Genomic DNA, 16414 nt, shown 5'->3' on the forward strand with positions numbered 1-16414 from the left:
ACTGTGGTGCATATGTAATCAGCATAAGTTTAAAAAGAAAACTCTGTCTTCAAAAATTAATTTATTAGATGGAATAACTCTTTAAATTTATAAATTCATTTAACTTGTAAAGTTTCTTAATATAAAACTTATAATAATGTCATCATGATTCTTCAATCAACCTCCTAGTGATTAGTACCTTATGTAATTAGTTTTTTATGTGGCACCAGCCTTTTAACAAAAGCGCTAATATAACAAGTACAAATTAAAAAAAAAAAACCTATTCTAAAAAATTAATTTATTAAATGAGAAAACTTCTTAAGTTTATAAATCTCGATCAACTTATAATATTCTTCCTATGTAAACCTTATTACGACATAACCTTCTTACGTTTCTTTCAAATCAAATTGATGATGATGATGATACCCTCAACCATATCAAATCTACCTTTTTTTTTTAATTAGAGAATTCAGGATACAAGGAAGCCAAGACCTGATGCTGAATACTTGTAGTTTGAATTCCGACAGCACCAAACCAGACGGCTTTAATAAAACGGCATTCCAAGAAAATACGATTGAAGGATTCCACAACAGAACACGAGAGTTGTTTTGTAGATGATGCTCAAATAAAAAGGTAGTTAGGGAAATTTTTTCTAGACTGAATTGGATACAGCAACCCACTCAGAATGTTTTATTACAATTACAAGTGAAAGAAAAGGGCGTTGAAAAAAGAAAAATCGAAGCTAGTTTGGAAAATTTTCAAGTACTCACTGGGATTTTTCTTATAATGTGAAAAGGCGAGAGCTCAAAAAAAAAAAAAGGCAGTTTGAAAGTTTTTTAGGATATAGTTGGGAAACAAATAACTTATCTATAACTTTTTTTACGAAGTAAAAAAAAAAGTATTAAAAACATCAAAATGAGTTTGAAAGCCGTGTACATGTCCATCGAACTAGATGAGCTTCGTAATTCATAAGATAATATTTGCCCGTGTGCTTTTCTTACGTCATAATCCATGTGGTCTTTGGGTTTCTACTTTTGCCTCAACGACGAACCTGTCCACGTCGTCCCCGAATTCTTGAAGCTGGGGCGGCCGGTGACCACAACGTAGGATTAAAAATTGAGGGCATTTCCGTCATCTACACGAATCCAATTTGACTGCATATTGCGGATTGGGGATTTGCTTCTGGAAGCGAAGCGGAGCAGGCATGGCCAAAGAGTTAAAATGGAGCTGGAGCTCGGCGATGATCGGAGCCGCGTCGGTTCTGGCGGCAACGGCGTTAGTATCTGCGAAGCCTAAGGACCCAACCTTCCACCTGATATCAATCAGCTTCACCTCTTTGAAGCTCAACCTTCCAGTCCTGGACGCCGAGCTAATCCTCACCGTACACGTCACCAACCCCAACGTCGCTCCCATCCACTACTCCTCTACCTCCATGTCCATCTATTATCAGGGCTCGCTTCTGGGATCAGCCGAGGTGCAAGCCGGCTCGCAGCCTCCCCGCTCCTGCCAGCTGCTCCACCTCCCGGCTCGGCTTCACGGCCTGGAACTGGCCCACCACGCCGCTCGCTTTGTGGCTGATGTCGCCAAGCGTGAGATGGTGCTCGACGCCGCCGTGGATATCAGTGGCACGGCCAAGGTTCTTTGGTGGGACCATAGGTTCAAGGTGCACGTGGATAGCCATGTCACCGTTGATCCGTTATTCCTTGATGTCATCGATCAGGAAAACAGCTCTGAATTGGAGGTGTTTCCCTCATAGGCCTTCCAATCTAATCTCTCTCGAACGCACGATATGCAGGAGCTGTGATGCAATTTGACAGTTCAAGGCCTACTCTTCAATTGTTCGTTTCCATCATTTATTTGATGGGAAAAGAAGTCTCATGATCGTAAATCAGTCGACTGCAAAACCCAAACGCTTCTGGTTTCAAAGCACAAGAACACGCACGGTATGTTGTGAAATGTAGATATTCCCATTTCTTAAATCTCTTTCTAGTAAATAATATATGGCAGTGAAAAAAATTTGCAACAAAACAAACCACTGCCACCCACCATATTGTCTCCTATGCCCGATGTTCGTGAAAGAATGATTTTGAATTTCTTGTTTTTTTTTTAAACGATTCATGGTGTTTTTGGTACCCAAAGAATGGAGGATGGCTTTGGACATAACGTGCTGTAAGTTGATGCCAAATGGCCTTTGCAAGCATTTAACCCCTCTTGCGTAGTTGCCATGTAATTTGCGCGTGGAGATGAGAGGGAAAGAAGACTAATATTTTTACCCGTGGGCCAGCAAAATTGTCATTGACTTTGGGGTTTTTTTTTTTTTTTGGGGAGGGGGAATTAGATAACAATTGTCCAAGACCAAATTAAAAGAATGCCAGCCATGATCAAGATGAAGCCGAACTTTGAGGGTCACAATCTAGCAAAATGCTATCATCAAGGGGATGGTAGGAATATCAGTACTCTAACAACTGTATATAGGCTACTCTAAGAGAGACAAAAGGTATCTTTAAGCTTAGTTGTTGGTGGATGTGGTGTAAATTTGTTGGCTGGCATGCGCAGCTATTAGCCTAATTGATCCTCGTGTCGTCAAGTCCTTGATCGACCGGCGAGCCAGAGATCCATTGATCTGAAAACTGTGAAGGGATAAGTAAGTTATAATGAAAATCATATGCAAGCAATCCGCTTTCCACCTCCCATTACTCGCATTGATAAATTGTGAACAGCTATGGTACAAGCCAAAATGGTGATGGTGTCGCTTGCATTATTAATCTAAAACAATGTTTCGCTGGAGGTAGTTTTTATAATTTACTAGAAAGGGCAACCATCTATTCCTTTGGACCAAGGAAGGCCTCATGCGCTCTCTCTCCTCTTTCTCCTTTTCTTCTCCTCGTCTCATCTCCACCCTTGAATAATAAGATTAATGGTTCATATTTAATTGTTCTTTTAGCAAAAAATTTAATTGTTTTATAAAATAATTATCATATGAAAAATAATTAAATTTAAACTGTTAAAATTTGACCTGTCCAATTTATAGTTACATAGTGTTATTGATTTTTTTTATAAATTAAAATTTTTATTTATTTATTTTATTGTAGTTATAAATTGAATAGGTTAAATTTTAACCATTTAAAATTATTTGTTTATTTTACTAAGGTCATTTGGTTAAACTGATTGAGAGAGTTAAATCAGCTTATCTTATAATCTCAAGTTCAATTCCAGAAATATATAATTACCTTGAATAAATATGAAAAAGCATGCTAAAATGCACGTGAAGCTACCATAAATGATATAGTCCTATCCAATAGGCATTCAGATTAATTTGACATTCCTTGTCTCATTTAAAAGTGGAAATGGGATGAGCAGAATAAAAGAGAGAGATAGAGCGAGCCATGAAGGGCCTCTAAGAGTTAGGCAGTGTAGAAGATCCGAACTCATGTGTGACAATGATTAGGCAAGGAAAAAGTTTTGGCTGTGTCAAAGAAAAAAGGCCACAACAAAAGAGAGTGAAGTTATAACAGCTCTCATCCCACCTCACTAGGTGTTTTTTAGATTGAGTTTCAACACTTTTCACAGAATTCAAGCTAACTTTTTAAGGATAATTTAAAAATCAATATTCATAATATCTAGAACAATAAAATAAGTGTGAAGTAAGTACAGCCTATGATAATACAACTAGAACAACTAGAGAGAGAGTTCAGGAACTTATAGATTTTGAGGAAATTAATGCGTATATATGGAGGTTAAAATGTAATAATATGATTTATCAAGTGCTAAATTTTGAGGACAAAATTTTTTTTAAGGATGGGAGAATTAGAATATCCTAGATTTTATTGAGCCTTAGATTGTTGATAGGCATCTTAGAGAGGGCATAGAATTAAGTATTAGGCCTAAAATAATAAGACAGTAATATGTGTGCGTGTGTGTGTAAATTAATAAATAAAGCGATTAAATTTAATAAATATTTGAAACTAATTTATATATATATATATAATATTACAAGTCAGATAATCTTGTTAAGTTTTAAAAGATATCAAATCATTCTAAAATTATCTTTAAAGATATTATAAAGATAATATTAATTAATGAAAAAAAATAGTTTAAGTTTATAAATTTATAAGTCTAAAATATAATCTAATGAAAACCCTATTTTTATATTCATTTAGCTTTCTTCGTTCCTTTCATGCAGCCGCTGAGTTCTTTCTATAAAGGTAACTCTTTCTAGTTTCTCCTTTTTCCTCTTTATCGTTTTCTTTTCTCGATGCATTACTGATATATATATCAATACATGTTGTATGAACACCACCAAAGCTGTCAAACATTTGTCCTTTTCCTCGAAAAGTTTCCATCTTTTCTTCTTCCTCATCGTGAGTCTTCACCAAACCTATTGCTCTCATAGTGTGATGCTTAAGAAAATAATGATATAATAATAATAATAATAATAATTGTATTTTAATTGCTTTTTTTTCTTGATAGCCAAGCACAGCAACCTCATGTCTTCCATCTCTTTATATATATAAAATAATAATATAATAGTCCTCCTTGTAGCCTTCTTGTAGGTATATCATTGTTATGTTCTTTTTCCAATATATGCATATATGCAATATAATATTTTTTGTGTGTGTGTGTGGGTAGTTATAAAATAGAAATTTAGATTAAAAATAGAAACTTATAAATTGAGGAACATGCATAAATGGTTTTGGCTTGAAACTTGACTACTCTAAATAATTACTTAAATTATAAAGTGATATAAATTTTAAAAGAAAATTTTGGACCCTCAAGGGTAGCACTAAGATTCTAGAGTAATATTAAAGTAACTTTAGGATAGTTGTATGGTAATTCTTAAACACTTTAATTTTTTTATTAATATTTTTATATGTATGTGATTTCTATAGACTCTCACTGAGAGCTCTTTTTGATTGGTTTTGCTGTATGGCTGCTTGTTAGTTTAAGGAGAATAGGTAACTCAGAGTTTTTTCATATGTGTGCAAGCTTTGTGTTTGATAACGAATATATATAATCATAAATTTAATTATAGACAATTTATATGTTACTTAAATCTTGTCAAACATGCTTGTAGCTCGGCTATATATTATTGTTAGTGTTTCTTTTCAAACATGCTTGTAAATGCAAATTAATAAATTTTATTTGATGGAAATAGTATGTATTATTTAAGAGTGGTTTATTTCTTTCAAGCATACTTGTACATTGAGTTGATCGAATGAGATATTTCTATTTCTTTTCAAGTATGCTTGTACATAATGTAATTATTGTATATGTGCAAAATGTATCGAGGGATGGGTTGATGAGGACATGATGATGTTGATGCATATATGATTCAGTAACCATGTGGTTTGCCTCCGTTGTGCGCACAGTGGTTAGCCTTTTTAGAGCCCTGTTCCTCAATACTTACCTGGCCAAGTTTGTAAAAGGGGAATATAGGACAGTGACACCTCCAAGTTAGGTTCTTTAGAGAGGGAAACTATAGTCTAGGCTTGGCTCTGTACCTTTGGTCGGGTATATCTCAAGTATTGGAGAAGCTTGGTCAATCCAGCATGTGGGTCAGGTCGTATTTAAGTCTATGGTTCCAGTCAACGGAATAAGGATGGATGGAGTAACAAGAAGATTATTGGTATTACATATTGACATGTTATGAGATATATCCTATAAAATTTTTATGTTATAATTGAATGATTCTTATAAACTCACTTGTATATTAGTTGTATAATTGTGTAGTTGTAGTTTGTGTATATGTGGTTAAACTTTGGGTTATTGAGACGTTAGTGCTCACTCCTCTCTTTAACATTTTAGGTAAGCTTGACAGAGCAAAGAAGAAGCGTCTAAAAGCTCGGGGCTTAGCTTGGGTAAGCTCTAAATCCCAATTTAGTTTATAGAATAATTATTTGTCAATATAGGACTCATTTGTCATTTAGGTAGAGTTTTGAAATTATTTATTATTTATTGATGCCTAGAAAGGGTATTGTTAATTGAGAACTAAGGTCATAGAAGTTGCTTAATGGATCTATTATTTTTACCAAGGCTAGATTTTAAATATTAATTTAGTAGATAAAATTTTGTGTGACCATAGTAGTTTTCTAAAATATAGAATAAATCTTTTGTACTATGATCATCTTTTCAAAACATAAATTTAAAAATTGACTTTAAATCTTTATATCATGGTAATTATTTTTATTAGTTTGAATCTTTTTATTATCATGATATTTGGTTAAGTTTTTAGTTTGTAAAGTTAGGGTGTTACAGAAGTGACAAACATAAAGAGACCATAAGCTCTAATTGATTAACTATAAAGATGTAGATAGTGGCAAAACCAGGACCTGAAGTCAGGGAGTGTGAAATAATTTAACAAAAAATTAATATTTTGTAAAAAATAATAATTATACTAGGACTAGCGTTATAATAACATAAATAATTTTATCATCATTTTTCATTTAAAAAATTATATTAAACAAATTAATATGGTCTTTTATTATAAATATGCTCTTCATATCTTATCTAGATTATTAAAATATTATATATCTAATAAGTTTTTGAGCCTAAATATTTTTCATTTAATTCAGAGGGTATAAAATATCAAAAATAGAGGGCGCAAAATTGTAAATTTTATATATTCCACTTGTAATTTCCCTAAAGTGAGCCAACGTGGCTCTGCCACTGTAGACTAGTAGTTTAACAATTCAAAAATGCAGCTTCTTTATCATTGAGGAAACAATTAGCATAGTTACTCAAGAGGAATTGCTTTGTTCCTCATTATAACACTAAACTTGTATAGTAAAGCAAATTACAACTACCTGAGGGGATTGTTACAGAATCACATAAAGAAGTAAGACACTAAACAAGACATGAATGGAATATTAATTCAATGTCCTTTTCTTCCTACAATCTGGGGAAATCAAATTAACAATCTTTTGTTGTTAACTATAAGATATGGGTATTGTGCGACAAACTACAATATTTTTAGGTGGGTCCCATCATTCATTTTTTTTAAATATTTTTCTCCTTTTCTCCTCCTAATCTATCTCCAAGTTTGATCTCACAATATTGAACATGCTTGCAAATCCCAATAGTTCCCAAAGCTATCTTGTTCAATGACCAATATGCAATTTTGGGAGGGTTCGAATGATGTGTTAAGATTGAACAAATCCAAGGAAGCTGTTGGATGAATTTGTAGGGATATAAATGACGGTTTCAACTAATGATATGAAGAAGGTGAAGTCGTTACTATGGAGGAGAGAACTGCCAGAAGTTACGACAAAGGTGAATTCGATGGTGAAGTCTGCAACATTTCCAGAGACACTATCCTAAAGGTGGATCAATAAGAAGTACACAACTCGTCCAAAATTATGTATGCTCATCGTGAGGTTTCCTAATTTAATATATATATATATATATATATCTATCTATCTCTTCTATAAATGCAAGCTTGCTCTGTTTTGTGATCGTGAAATAGAGCATGATCCACTTATAGACATGCAAAGATGGTAGAAGATGCATATGGTGAAATATCATCATAGGGAGGAGAAAGAGAAGGGGATAAAGTAAACATGCAAAGATGGTGGAATATGCATACATACATACATCGTCTATCTGCATAGTACCCTCTTAATTCCCATGACACCATGTCTATAAGCACGGGTGCATATTTCTTTGGAGCTTTGAGGGCAAGAGTGTACGACAATAAAGTAAGGAAATGGATATCAGGGATAAGAGTGAAGGGTGTGGTGAAGAAGTTGGTAAATTTAAAGGAAGGGCCACTAATTGACATTTGCGTAATCAAAGATGGTGGTAGACAATGATCAAACCTTATAGTGGCTATGAATACCTAAAAAGCTCTTCGACGAAGCCATACAACCCTAATGACGATGATGAGCAGTATTGCTAATATAGGGATGATAGTTAGCTTACCAAAATACACTTAAGGGTACTGGTTGCTTTTAAAGCTTTCAGCACTAATGAATATAGACATGGGTGAGAGGATGACTTGTGACTTAGCCTTCTTCATCAAGAGTGAGAGGGTTCGAAGGGGATGAGGGGGAGAGAGAGAGAAAGTGAAGGAGAGAGTATGATTTTTATTATAAAAATATTAAAAAAATTATGGGACCTATGATTAGAGCTTGTAATTCGAGCTTGCCTGAAAAAATGTGGGGTGACCTAGAAAAAAGATGTTTTTTTATGTTTGGGCTCATTGGAGTGGACTAAGTCCGATTAAGTTTGGACTTAGCCCGAATACTTAAATAAAAAAATTATACCTTTAAAAGTATGATCAAGCTTGACTCGAATAAAAAATTATACATTTAAAAAAAAAAATATATATATATATATATAATAAATATTAATTAATGCTTTAATTTTTATGTTATGTTATATTAAAAACTAAAATACCATATATTTGAGCTTATACACCATTTAAGTGTAAAAAAAATTATATTTTTTATAAAATAAAATATTAATTTCAAAGTAAAAAATTTAATTAAAAATAATTTTAAAAATTAAAATTTGGGTATTTGAGCCACCTAAAACTCAAAGGAATTTGGGCTGGGCTTCGGGCTTGATCATTCTGGCTTTTCAAGAAGTTAGGCTTATTTAAGTTGAGCCCGAGCTCGCCTAAATTCTCACCTGTACCTATGATTGATAGATGATCATTTGGAAATTTTAATGTTAGGGTGAAGAGACAACAAAATTTCATGTGTTGAGAAATTTGAATGATTTATATTTGAGTTTAAAGTTATTTGTGAACTTTTATATACACTTTAGAGACAAAAATGACTCTTAACCTTAATACTTTTTGTATTATTTTCTGGGTCTAAATGGTAGCAACATACTAAAGATCTACTATTACTTTACAAGTGAACAGGAAACAAGATTTCCTTTTGTAACATCCTTAAAATTTAAACATGTTAAGCTTGATTAGAGTAATTAAGTTCATTAGTGAGGTGTGTAACCAGAAAGGTCTAACAAATGTGTTTGATTATAATTTTAGTTTTAAATACAGGTTCAAAGTAAAGTCAAGTTATGTCCATGAAAGAGGAAGAAAATCTGAAGGGTGAGGTTTTATACCATAAGCCACTGCTTGTAGATAATTTGCCTCAGCATATGTGAGCTAATGTTCCTGGGCAAGACTTCTCTGTGCCATCTGCCATAGCGCATGATGCATTCGTCATAGTACATGACCACTTTTTTACAGAAATAAGAACGCAAACTAATGTAGAAGATGAGAAAAACAAAAGAGTAAATGAAGAAAAATGCAAGGAGCTCTGCTAAGGCTTGAGATTTGAAAGCATTTAGAGTATTTTGAAATTTTTAAACACTAAAAGTAAATTTCTTAAGCTTGAATCTATCTTTCTCTTCCACTTTCTTGATGTTGGAAGTCAGAGATTGGTTAGGAATGATGATTTTCAGTTCATAGAGATTATGAGTCCGAACTTATTGACTTGCACAGAGTTAATGTGATTTGTTTGAACTATTTAAACCTAACATTTATGGCTCAATATGTTATTGGTTGTTGGAAGCCATAAATGAATGAAAATCCCACCATAAATATAATAGTTGGGACAATATGGCTCTATTAATAGTTATTTAAGAGCCTAATGAAGCTAATAGAAGTTAAGGAGAGCCAAGAAACACTATAGGTACCCATACATGAAAGGAGATTGAATCTTAGAAGTGAAGAAGTATTTGAGTTAATAGTGAAAATTATCTAAGAATGGCTATATTGTTCACCTTCTTGTTTTGCTTTCTCTTGCTCTACTTCTGCAGAGCGGTAACAATCAGATGCATATTCAATTAATGTTGACATGTTCAAGGAAAACTACAAAAGGCCATAAATGCCATCAGAAAACAATGATTGGATTCTCACATAAGGATTACATTCATAGCAATTAGATGATTAAAAGATTGAAGAACCTTACCTTCTTTTGCTTCCCTCCAGACTTAGCAGGCTTTGAGGATAGAGGGGGACCTTTACTATCTTTCTTGGGTGCTTGCAAGTGGTAAAGAATCTAAGAATATGAACAAAAATCTTGAGAGAATTATGTTTACACAGAATTTTGGTCTTACCATTCAGCTTCAAAAAATTTTAAGACAAAGCATGGGAAGCCATGATAACTAATAACTAATGAGAGCCATGTGTTATGTCGTCTTTTTAAACTACCAAATGAGGTTTTGTATTTTGTGTGTGTTTTTTTATATAAGAAGATTTTGTGAAGTAGATAATTCTACCAATGTGTTCTGCTGTCTTTTTAAACTGCCAAACGAGGTTTGATTTTGTGTGTGTGTGTGTGTGTTTTTTTTTTTTAATATAACAAGATTTTGTGAAGTAGATAATTCTAGTAAAGGTGCAACTGTGGAGCTTGGGTCTAGCCTAGCGAGTAACTAGTAAGGCCCAAATTTCATGCACTGTCGGCCTCATTATCAAAAACCAAATTTTAACCAATGAATATTAGCTCAAATGATAAAGGGTTTGAGTTTACTCAACTATCAACTCTTGAATTTGATCTCTGAGGTGAAAGAAATGGAGAACATTTATTTGGGCTAGCCACCCTTTGTGGAGCCCTGTAATGCTTGAATTCAGAATAGTCATACCAAAAAAAAATTGCCAAAGAAAATTCAATTTTTAATAGTTAAAACAAGTTGCGGATGAGAAGTCTTTTAAAAAAAAGCAAAAAAAAAAAAATCACTGAAGATAAGTTCAACGGTAAGTTAAAATAAAATTAAAAAAAGTTTAAAATATTCTCTTACTGACCATTAATTATTAATAATTATGCATACTGCTATATGCAAGTAACACAAATTTATAATAGACAAATGTAGTTAATCAATTAAATGTTGATGTAATTATATGATGTTAAACTCAGTGCTTATTGCTGGTAAAAAAAAAAAAAAACTCAGTGCTTATTTGTGAATTTTTGAACTCTTCAAATCATTGTCCGGTTAGAATATTTCCAAATTCCAACAACCACAAGAAATGTATTATCCGACAAACAAGATACAAGACAAATGGACATAAATATATCTCAGTCACTTTTAGGGAAAAGTATATGTAATTAAAGAGGGGAAAATCTCTCGCCTGGGAAAAGAATATCATAATAAACGGAATCCTTATCTTTTTAAAATAAATTATATATAAATTTCATAAAGCATACTTATTTATAAACAAATCTCGTCAAATTTAAAAATTACATTTAAATCTTTTAAAATATAAGTGTAATTTAAATTTGAGATGCAAAAATAATACTATTTCTATTAAAAATAAGGAAGTTATAATTGTAAAATATTGAAGTATGAATTGTAAATTACTAATGTGATAATTATAAACAATTAATCCTTCCGTTTAAAAATATAAAGTATTTTTTAAAGAGTTAAATATTTAAAAATATAAGACATTTTTAATCTTTTGAGGTGTAATCATTACCTTTTTTTCAAAAGTGCTCCTATTGATAATGACTTTATATTTATTATAGGGTGTTTAATAAGTGTAAATATAAAAAAAAATGGTTAGTTGAAAAATAGATAACTACTTTATTGGAGGGTGAGATTTAATTAAAAATGTCTTACATTTTTAAATGAAAAGAGTAGTATTAAATTTTGTTGACAACACATGATCAATTTAATTATTAAATATATAAAGTTATTGTTGTAAAATATTAAAATAATATTTATAAATTACTGATAAGGTAATTACATACAGTTAGTATTAAACTTATGATATATGATTAATTTAACTATCGAATATATGAAATTATAATCGTAACATATTAAAATAATAGTTGTAAATTTTTGATAAAATAATTATAAATTATTTAATTGATGTAATGTATTTTTATAAGGATGTTATTATCTTTATACCTCAATTTTATATTATACTTAAATTTTAAGAGATCTAATTCTGATTTTTAAATTTTATAAAATTTTTTTATAAATATATTTATTTCACGAAGCTTATATTAATTTTGTTTTCATTTTTTATTGTTATTTTGCTTTCTTAATTTGAGAGGCATTGTTAGAAGAAATAGCAAGGAAATTCTGCAACCTGGTATTTTTTTGGGGGAAAAAATCGGCAACCTTCTAATGCGATTCGGCTTTGGAAAAGGCCTGGAAATATAGAATATAAAGAATCGGCTCTTACCCCTCCCACCGAAGCCATTCGTTGCTTCAACCTGCCCCCCTCGACCGGATCTAACGGGGCCGTAGTTAAACCCTGGAGCGCCTCTTCACCTACGCAACAAGAACTCTCACATTTCTTTCTCTGAGCCCCTCTCTCCGTGGACTGAATCTGGTATCTATTTCTTCCATTCCGAAAAATCGTGTCATTTCGTTATGGACCACCTTGAATTTGCTATGCTTTCGCTACATTAACTTTCTAATTTCATTAATTGAATCGGCAATCGATGGAGGATTTCATTTTTATTTAAATCGGCAGTAGATGGAGGATTTCGCCTTCCTTATGTTTGGTTCTTCAAGTATATTAACTTTTTGATATGTCCAGTATATTTAGCATTCATCATCTCATTTACAGAGCACAAATTTAAGTGTGATGGCGACACGGATGGCTGCGAGATTTGTGTCCAGAAGGCTGTATAGCGGTGGCGGTGGCGGTGGCGGCAGAATACTTAGTGAGGAGGAAAAAGCTGCGGAAAATGTTTACATTAAGGTAACCTTGAAATCTACCAGCGTAATCTCGGTTCTGTATGTTCGTTTTATCCTGACATGAACCTTTGCAAATTGATGATATTGGTATGAGGAAATTCGGAGTCTTAGTGTAGCATCTTTATTGCAAGTTTTGAATCTGTTATCGAAATAATTTTAACAGATAACACTGTATCCAGAACTTATCTTTATTGATACTATCCTTAGCGCTTGTCTCTTACATGTGCTGCAGTATTGCCGTGTTTTTTTTTGCATTTTAGAAGTCATTTTCGTATGTAGATTCACAAGTATTTTTGTATGGTTAGGATTTGACATGGTATTCCAAAGGTTGAAAGGTTTCCAACGAGCTGCGCAAAACTGCCTGGCCTTGACGGTTTGGCTTGCGTATAACACCATAAAGCTTTTATTTGCTATCTTTCAAATAAGTCTAGAATCCCTCCCAAAACCAATGCTTGTGAAAAATTATTGTTAAATATGCGTTGGGAATGAAGAACTGCCTTGGTGGTTCGTACTAGCAACTTAGCACAGTAATAATTGAATTTGAATTTTAGCTATATTGAGATAGAGATACGATTCTTTGCCAGTAGATTTGTCTGTTAAGTACATCAGCAGAGGATTTTGCTTTGTCAATTCCTCCTGCCTTATGTTTTTATTGTTTTGTGATATTGCAGAAAATTGAGCAAGAGAAATTAGAGAAGCTTGCTCGCAAGGTATTGTCTCACTTCTCATATTATGCTATTGATTTTTACTTGTGTATTTCATTGCTTTAAATGATGTGATAATTGAATGTTCTTTAATTTTATCTATGGAGATTGCTTGACTTTTAGATTGTTGCATTTAATCTGAGGTCCCTTGTCAACTAGTTCGGTAATATTTCTTGTTAATGCTTGGTGACATGGAGTGATAAATGAGAAAAACGATCAGTGAGTCAGGTAAGATGAAAAGGGACTGAGTGGTGTATACGTGGTAAGTCAAGGGAACATGAGGGAAGCGGCAACAGACTTCTCGTCAGATAACTTGGCTGAAATTAACTGTAAACCTGAGGCTGGGAACCTTTTTCTTTTAAATTTCTTTTAGTAGTGTAATTATACTATTTAAATATCAATTTTTCATGCTTGGGCTCTTAAATCTTACAGACTCTTGATCATGAGTCCATGCATGATCTTTTTCACATCCATTCTAACTATAGGATGAATTACTTCTATGATGTTTTTTCTTGACATTTTCCTACTCTATTCCTATGGAGGTCACTCTGCTAACAGATTATTTTTTATGTCAACGAGTCACCTTTGGATTGATAGTTTTTGTGCGCGCGTATGCATTATAATATACTTCAAACTTATCTGTCGATGCTTATTGTTAATTAGGGTCCTCAACCTGACAATGTGGCGGCGGCAGGCTCAGGGGGTTCGGTAACTGATGCCAAACCCGGCTTGGGTTCAACAGGAACATCATCTGCTGAGAAAGTTTCAACTGACAAGTACCGGAACTATGCAGTTGTCGCTGGCACCATTACAATTCTTGGTGCTCTGGGGTGGTACCTTAAAGGCACTGCGAAGAAGCCAGAAGCGCAGGATTGAGGCTCACTTTGATGATTGCATTGGTGCATGTTCTCATAGTTTGGTAATGGTAGCAGCAGCTAGACAAATAAATAACCACACAATACCTTTGTTCTTGGTTCCAACATGCTATCAATATGATTGGCTTCTTTTATGTTTTTGATATTTTTGCAGATGATCTATATTTTCTAGATTCTACGCACTTTGCGTGAGGACTGAGGAACATCGAATTTGTTTTGACTGAAATAGTTATAATGGAGATTGATAATTTGTGTTCCTCTTTCTTGTCATAGTGATAGAAGTTATGCGTGGGTTGGATACCTAGAGAAAAAAATTCAGACTTCAGAGTATTTTAAACATCTAGAATCAATATGAGAATATGAACTTACAGAAAGTGCATCTATAAATTATAAATATTAGGCTACACAAGGGAAGGATTGGAAAGAATTTTGGCTTAACCTGAAATCTAGTTTGGTTTAAACTTGAAAGTTAAATAGGACTGGTTTTGATTCATAAGACTGAGAGATTGGTCTCGAAATATAGTACCTCACTTTGTTCCCTCCCTTTTTTTCTCTAGGAGAAACAATAATGCATTTTAAGTTGATAAACTTAATTAAAATAACAAAAATAATCATATAAATTTATCATGTAATATTAAAAGTTAATTATAATAAATTCATAACACGAGCCATGTGAATAAGTGAAGATAAGAACTTATTTGGATGATGATGGAGCGGCAAAGCGATAGAGTGAATGAGAAAATGCTAGAGAAATTAGGATAGGAGGTGAGAAAATGATGTGTTCAACTCAACACTTAAGCTTCACATTATAATTATAATATAATCATATTAAAAATAATTTTATAAAACAAGACCGGATCAAGTGGTCTGAAAACTTGATCTTTTATCCAATCTGACTTAAAGATAAAGTTCAATCTCACTGATCTTTTTGGTCTTTTAGATCAATTTTTTTACATAACCAAACTTGATTAGATTTATTCAAGTTGGATCGAATTATATAGAACTGGAGGATTTTTACACAATCATAATAAATGTCCAAGCCAAAACTTCTATAAATTATAACTAGTGCAATTTTTTTTTAAAAAAAATATACATACTGCTCATCTCAAATTTCAACTATTTAAATATTATTATATTTTTGATATTTTTCATTCCAATGTATGAAAAATTTAAAATAGAAATAATTTTTAAATTTTATTTTTTAAAAAAATACTTATCATTGGAAAAAACTGAAATATTTAAAATTTAAATCTATATAATCCAAATTTGATTGGGATTTTGGATAGTCAGCAGCATGTCATTGCGATTATGAGAAACGGTACAAACCAAATAAATGAGCATAAAAGCCGGACTCCAGGGCTTACATTTAGGGAAAAAAATATTCTTTTATTGTCCTCCAAATATCTAGGACTGGGACCTACGTTTTGCTACGTGGCTTGCGGAAAATAATATGTCGTCCACTGGCGCTGTTGGCATTTGATGAAAAGAAACACGTGATAAAGGAAAAGAAAAGGAAAAGAAACGCAGGAAAGATGGATGTGGGCACAGATTTTTTAATTTTTAATTTTTTGAGAGGTTATTATATATGACCCCCCAAAAAGGTTGCTCAACAATGCAGGGTCTGGGTCGTCGTTATCATCACGTCTTTGATTTAATTTGGTAAGTCTAGAGACTAGAGGAAAAAAGAACCCCTCACTTTCTCTCGCGTCCGAATCCTGGCGAGGAAGATCGTGTCGATGAAATAATAATCCATCCATGGATTGAGCATCGGAAGAAAGTCGGCTGCTCCATTCCAAATTACGGTCGGTGCTCAATTCACATGACGATGTGCATCAGTGCATATGTTAACAGCGCGTATTGGTCCCAGGTCAGATCCTCTATTAAATGCTCTTATCTCCGCGAATTGGCGTCTCTTTCACAATCTTATCGTCATCACTGTGATCCTGGGTTAAGATTTTATTTCTAGATTACTCCGCTCTTAGTTCCTCGATTTCGATCTTTCATTTTTGGCCACGGCTGTGTGTGTTTTGAGAGTGCAGGACCCTGCCAAGGTTAATTTAAGTAGATCAAGTTATCTAGTTGGACAAGGGTAAAATGAAATATCTAGTTGTAGCTTTCAACTTGGGCATTTGGTCTAGTGGTATGATTCTCGCTTAGGGTGCGAGAGGTCCCGAGTTCAATTCTCGGAATGCCCCAAGC

The 16414-nt window shown here is 33.0% G+C and overlaps 2 protein-coding genes and 1 non-coding gene across 6 annotated transcripts; all 3 read left to right on the forward strand.

Annotated features, from left to right (window-relative positions):
* The first annotated feature begins 1019 nt into the window (after window positions 1-1019).
* LOC129314806 (uncharacterized) lies at window positions 1020-11295 on the forward strand. 4 transcript variants are annotated; one of them, XR_008594276.1, is made up of 3 exons: window positions 1020-1922; window positions 5785-5837; window positions 7163-11295. XR_008594276.1 is itself a non-coding variant. In XM_054958237.1 (1 exon), exon 1 carries the CDS (start codon window positions 1184-1186, stop codon window positions 1733-1735), a length of 552 nt encoding a protein of 183 aa, XP_054814212.1. In that variant the 5' UTR covers window positions 1020-1183; the 3' UTR covers window positions 1736-2070. The 4 variants fall into 4 exon arrangements, 1 of the variants encoding a protein (XP_054814212.1); XR_008594277.1 differs by having other exon boundaries at window positions 8972-11295; XR_008594278.1 differs by lacking the exons at window positions 5785-5837; window positions 7163-11295 and adding an exon at window positions 2119-2783.
* A 760-nt stretch (window positions 11296-12055) lies between these two features.
* On the forward strand, window positions 12056-14471 carry LOC129315944 (uncharacterized protein At2g27730, mitochondrial). The gene is made up of 4 exons (XM_054960118.1): window positions 12056-12265; window positions 12506-12640; window positions 13308-13346; window positions 14004-14471. The coding sequence occupies exons 2-4, from the start codon at window positions 12524-12526 to the stop codon at window positions 14214-14216; spliced, it is 369 nt and encodes a 122-aa protein (XP_054816093.1). The 5' UTR covers window positions 12056-12265; window positions 12506-12523; the 3' UTR covers window positions 14217-14471.
* A 1867-nt stretch (window positions 14472-16338) lies between these two features.
* On the forward strand, window positions 16339-16410 carry TRNAP-AGG (transfer RNA proline (anticodon AGG)). The gene has a single exon. It is a non-coding gene; the product is annotated as a tRNA-Pro (tRNA).
* Window positions 16411-16414: the final 4 nt, after the last annotated feature.

Source organism: Prosopis cineraria, unplaced genomic scaffold (assembly GCF_029017545.1).
Source record: "Prosopis cineraria cultivar Desert tree isolate PC_DT_omini unplaced genomic scaffold, ASM2901754v1 PC7, whole genome shotgun sequence".
Taxonomy (NCBI): Eukaryota; Viridiplantae; Streptophyta; class Magnoliopsida; order Fabales; family Fabaceae; genus Prosopis; species Prosopis cineraria.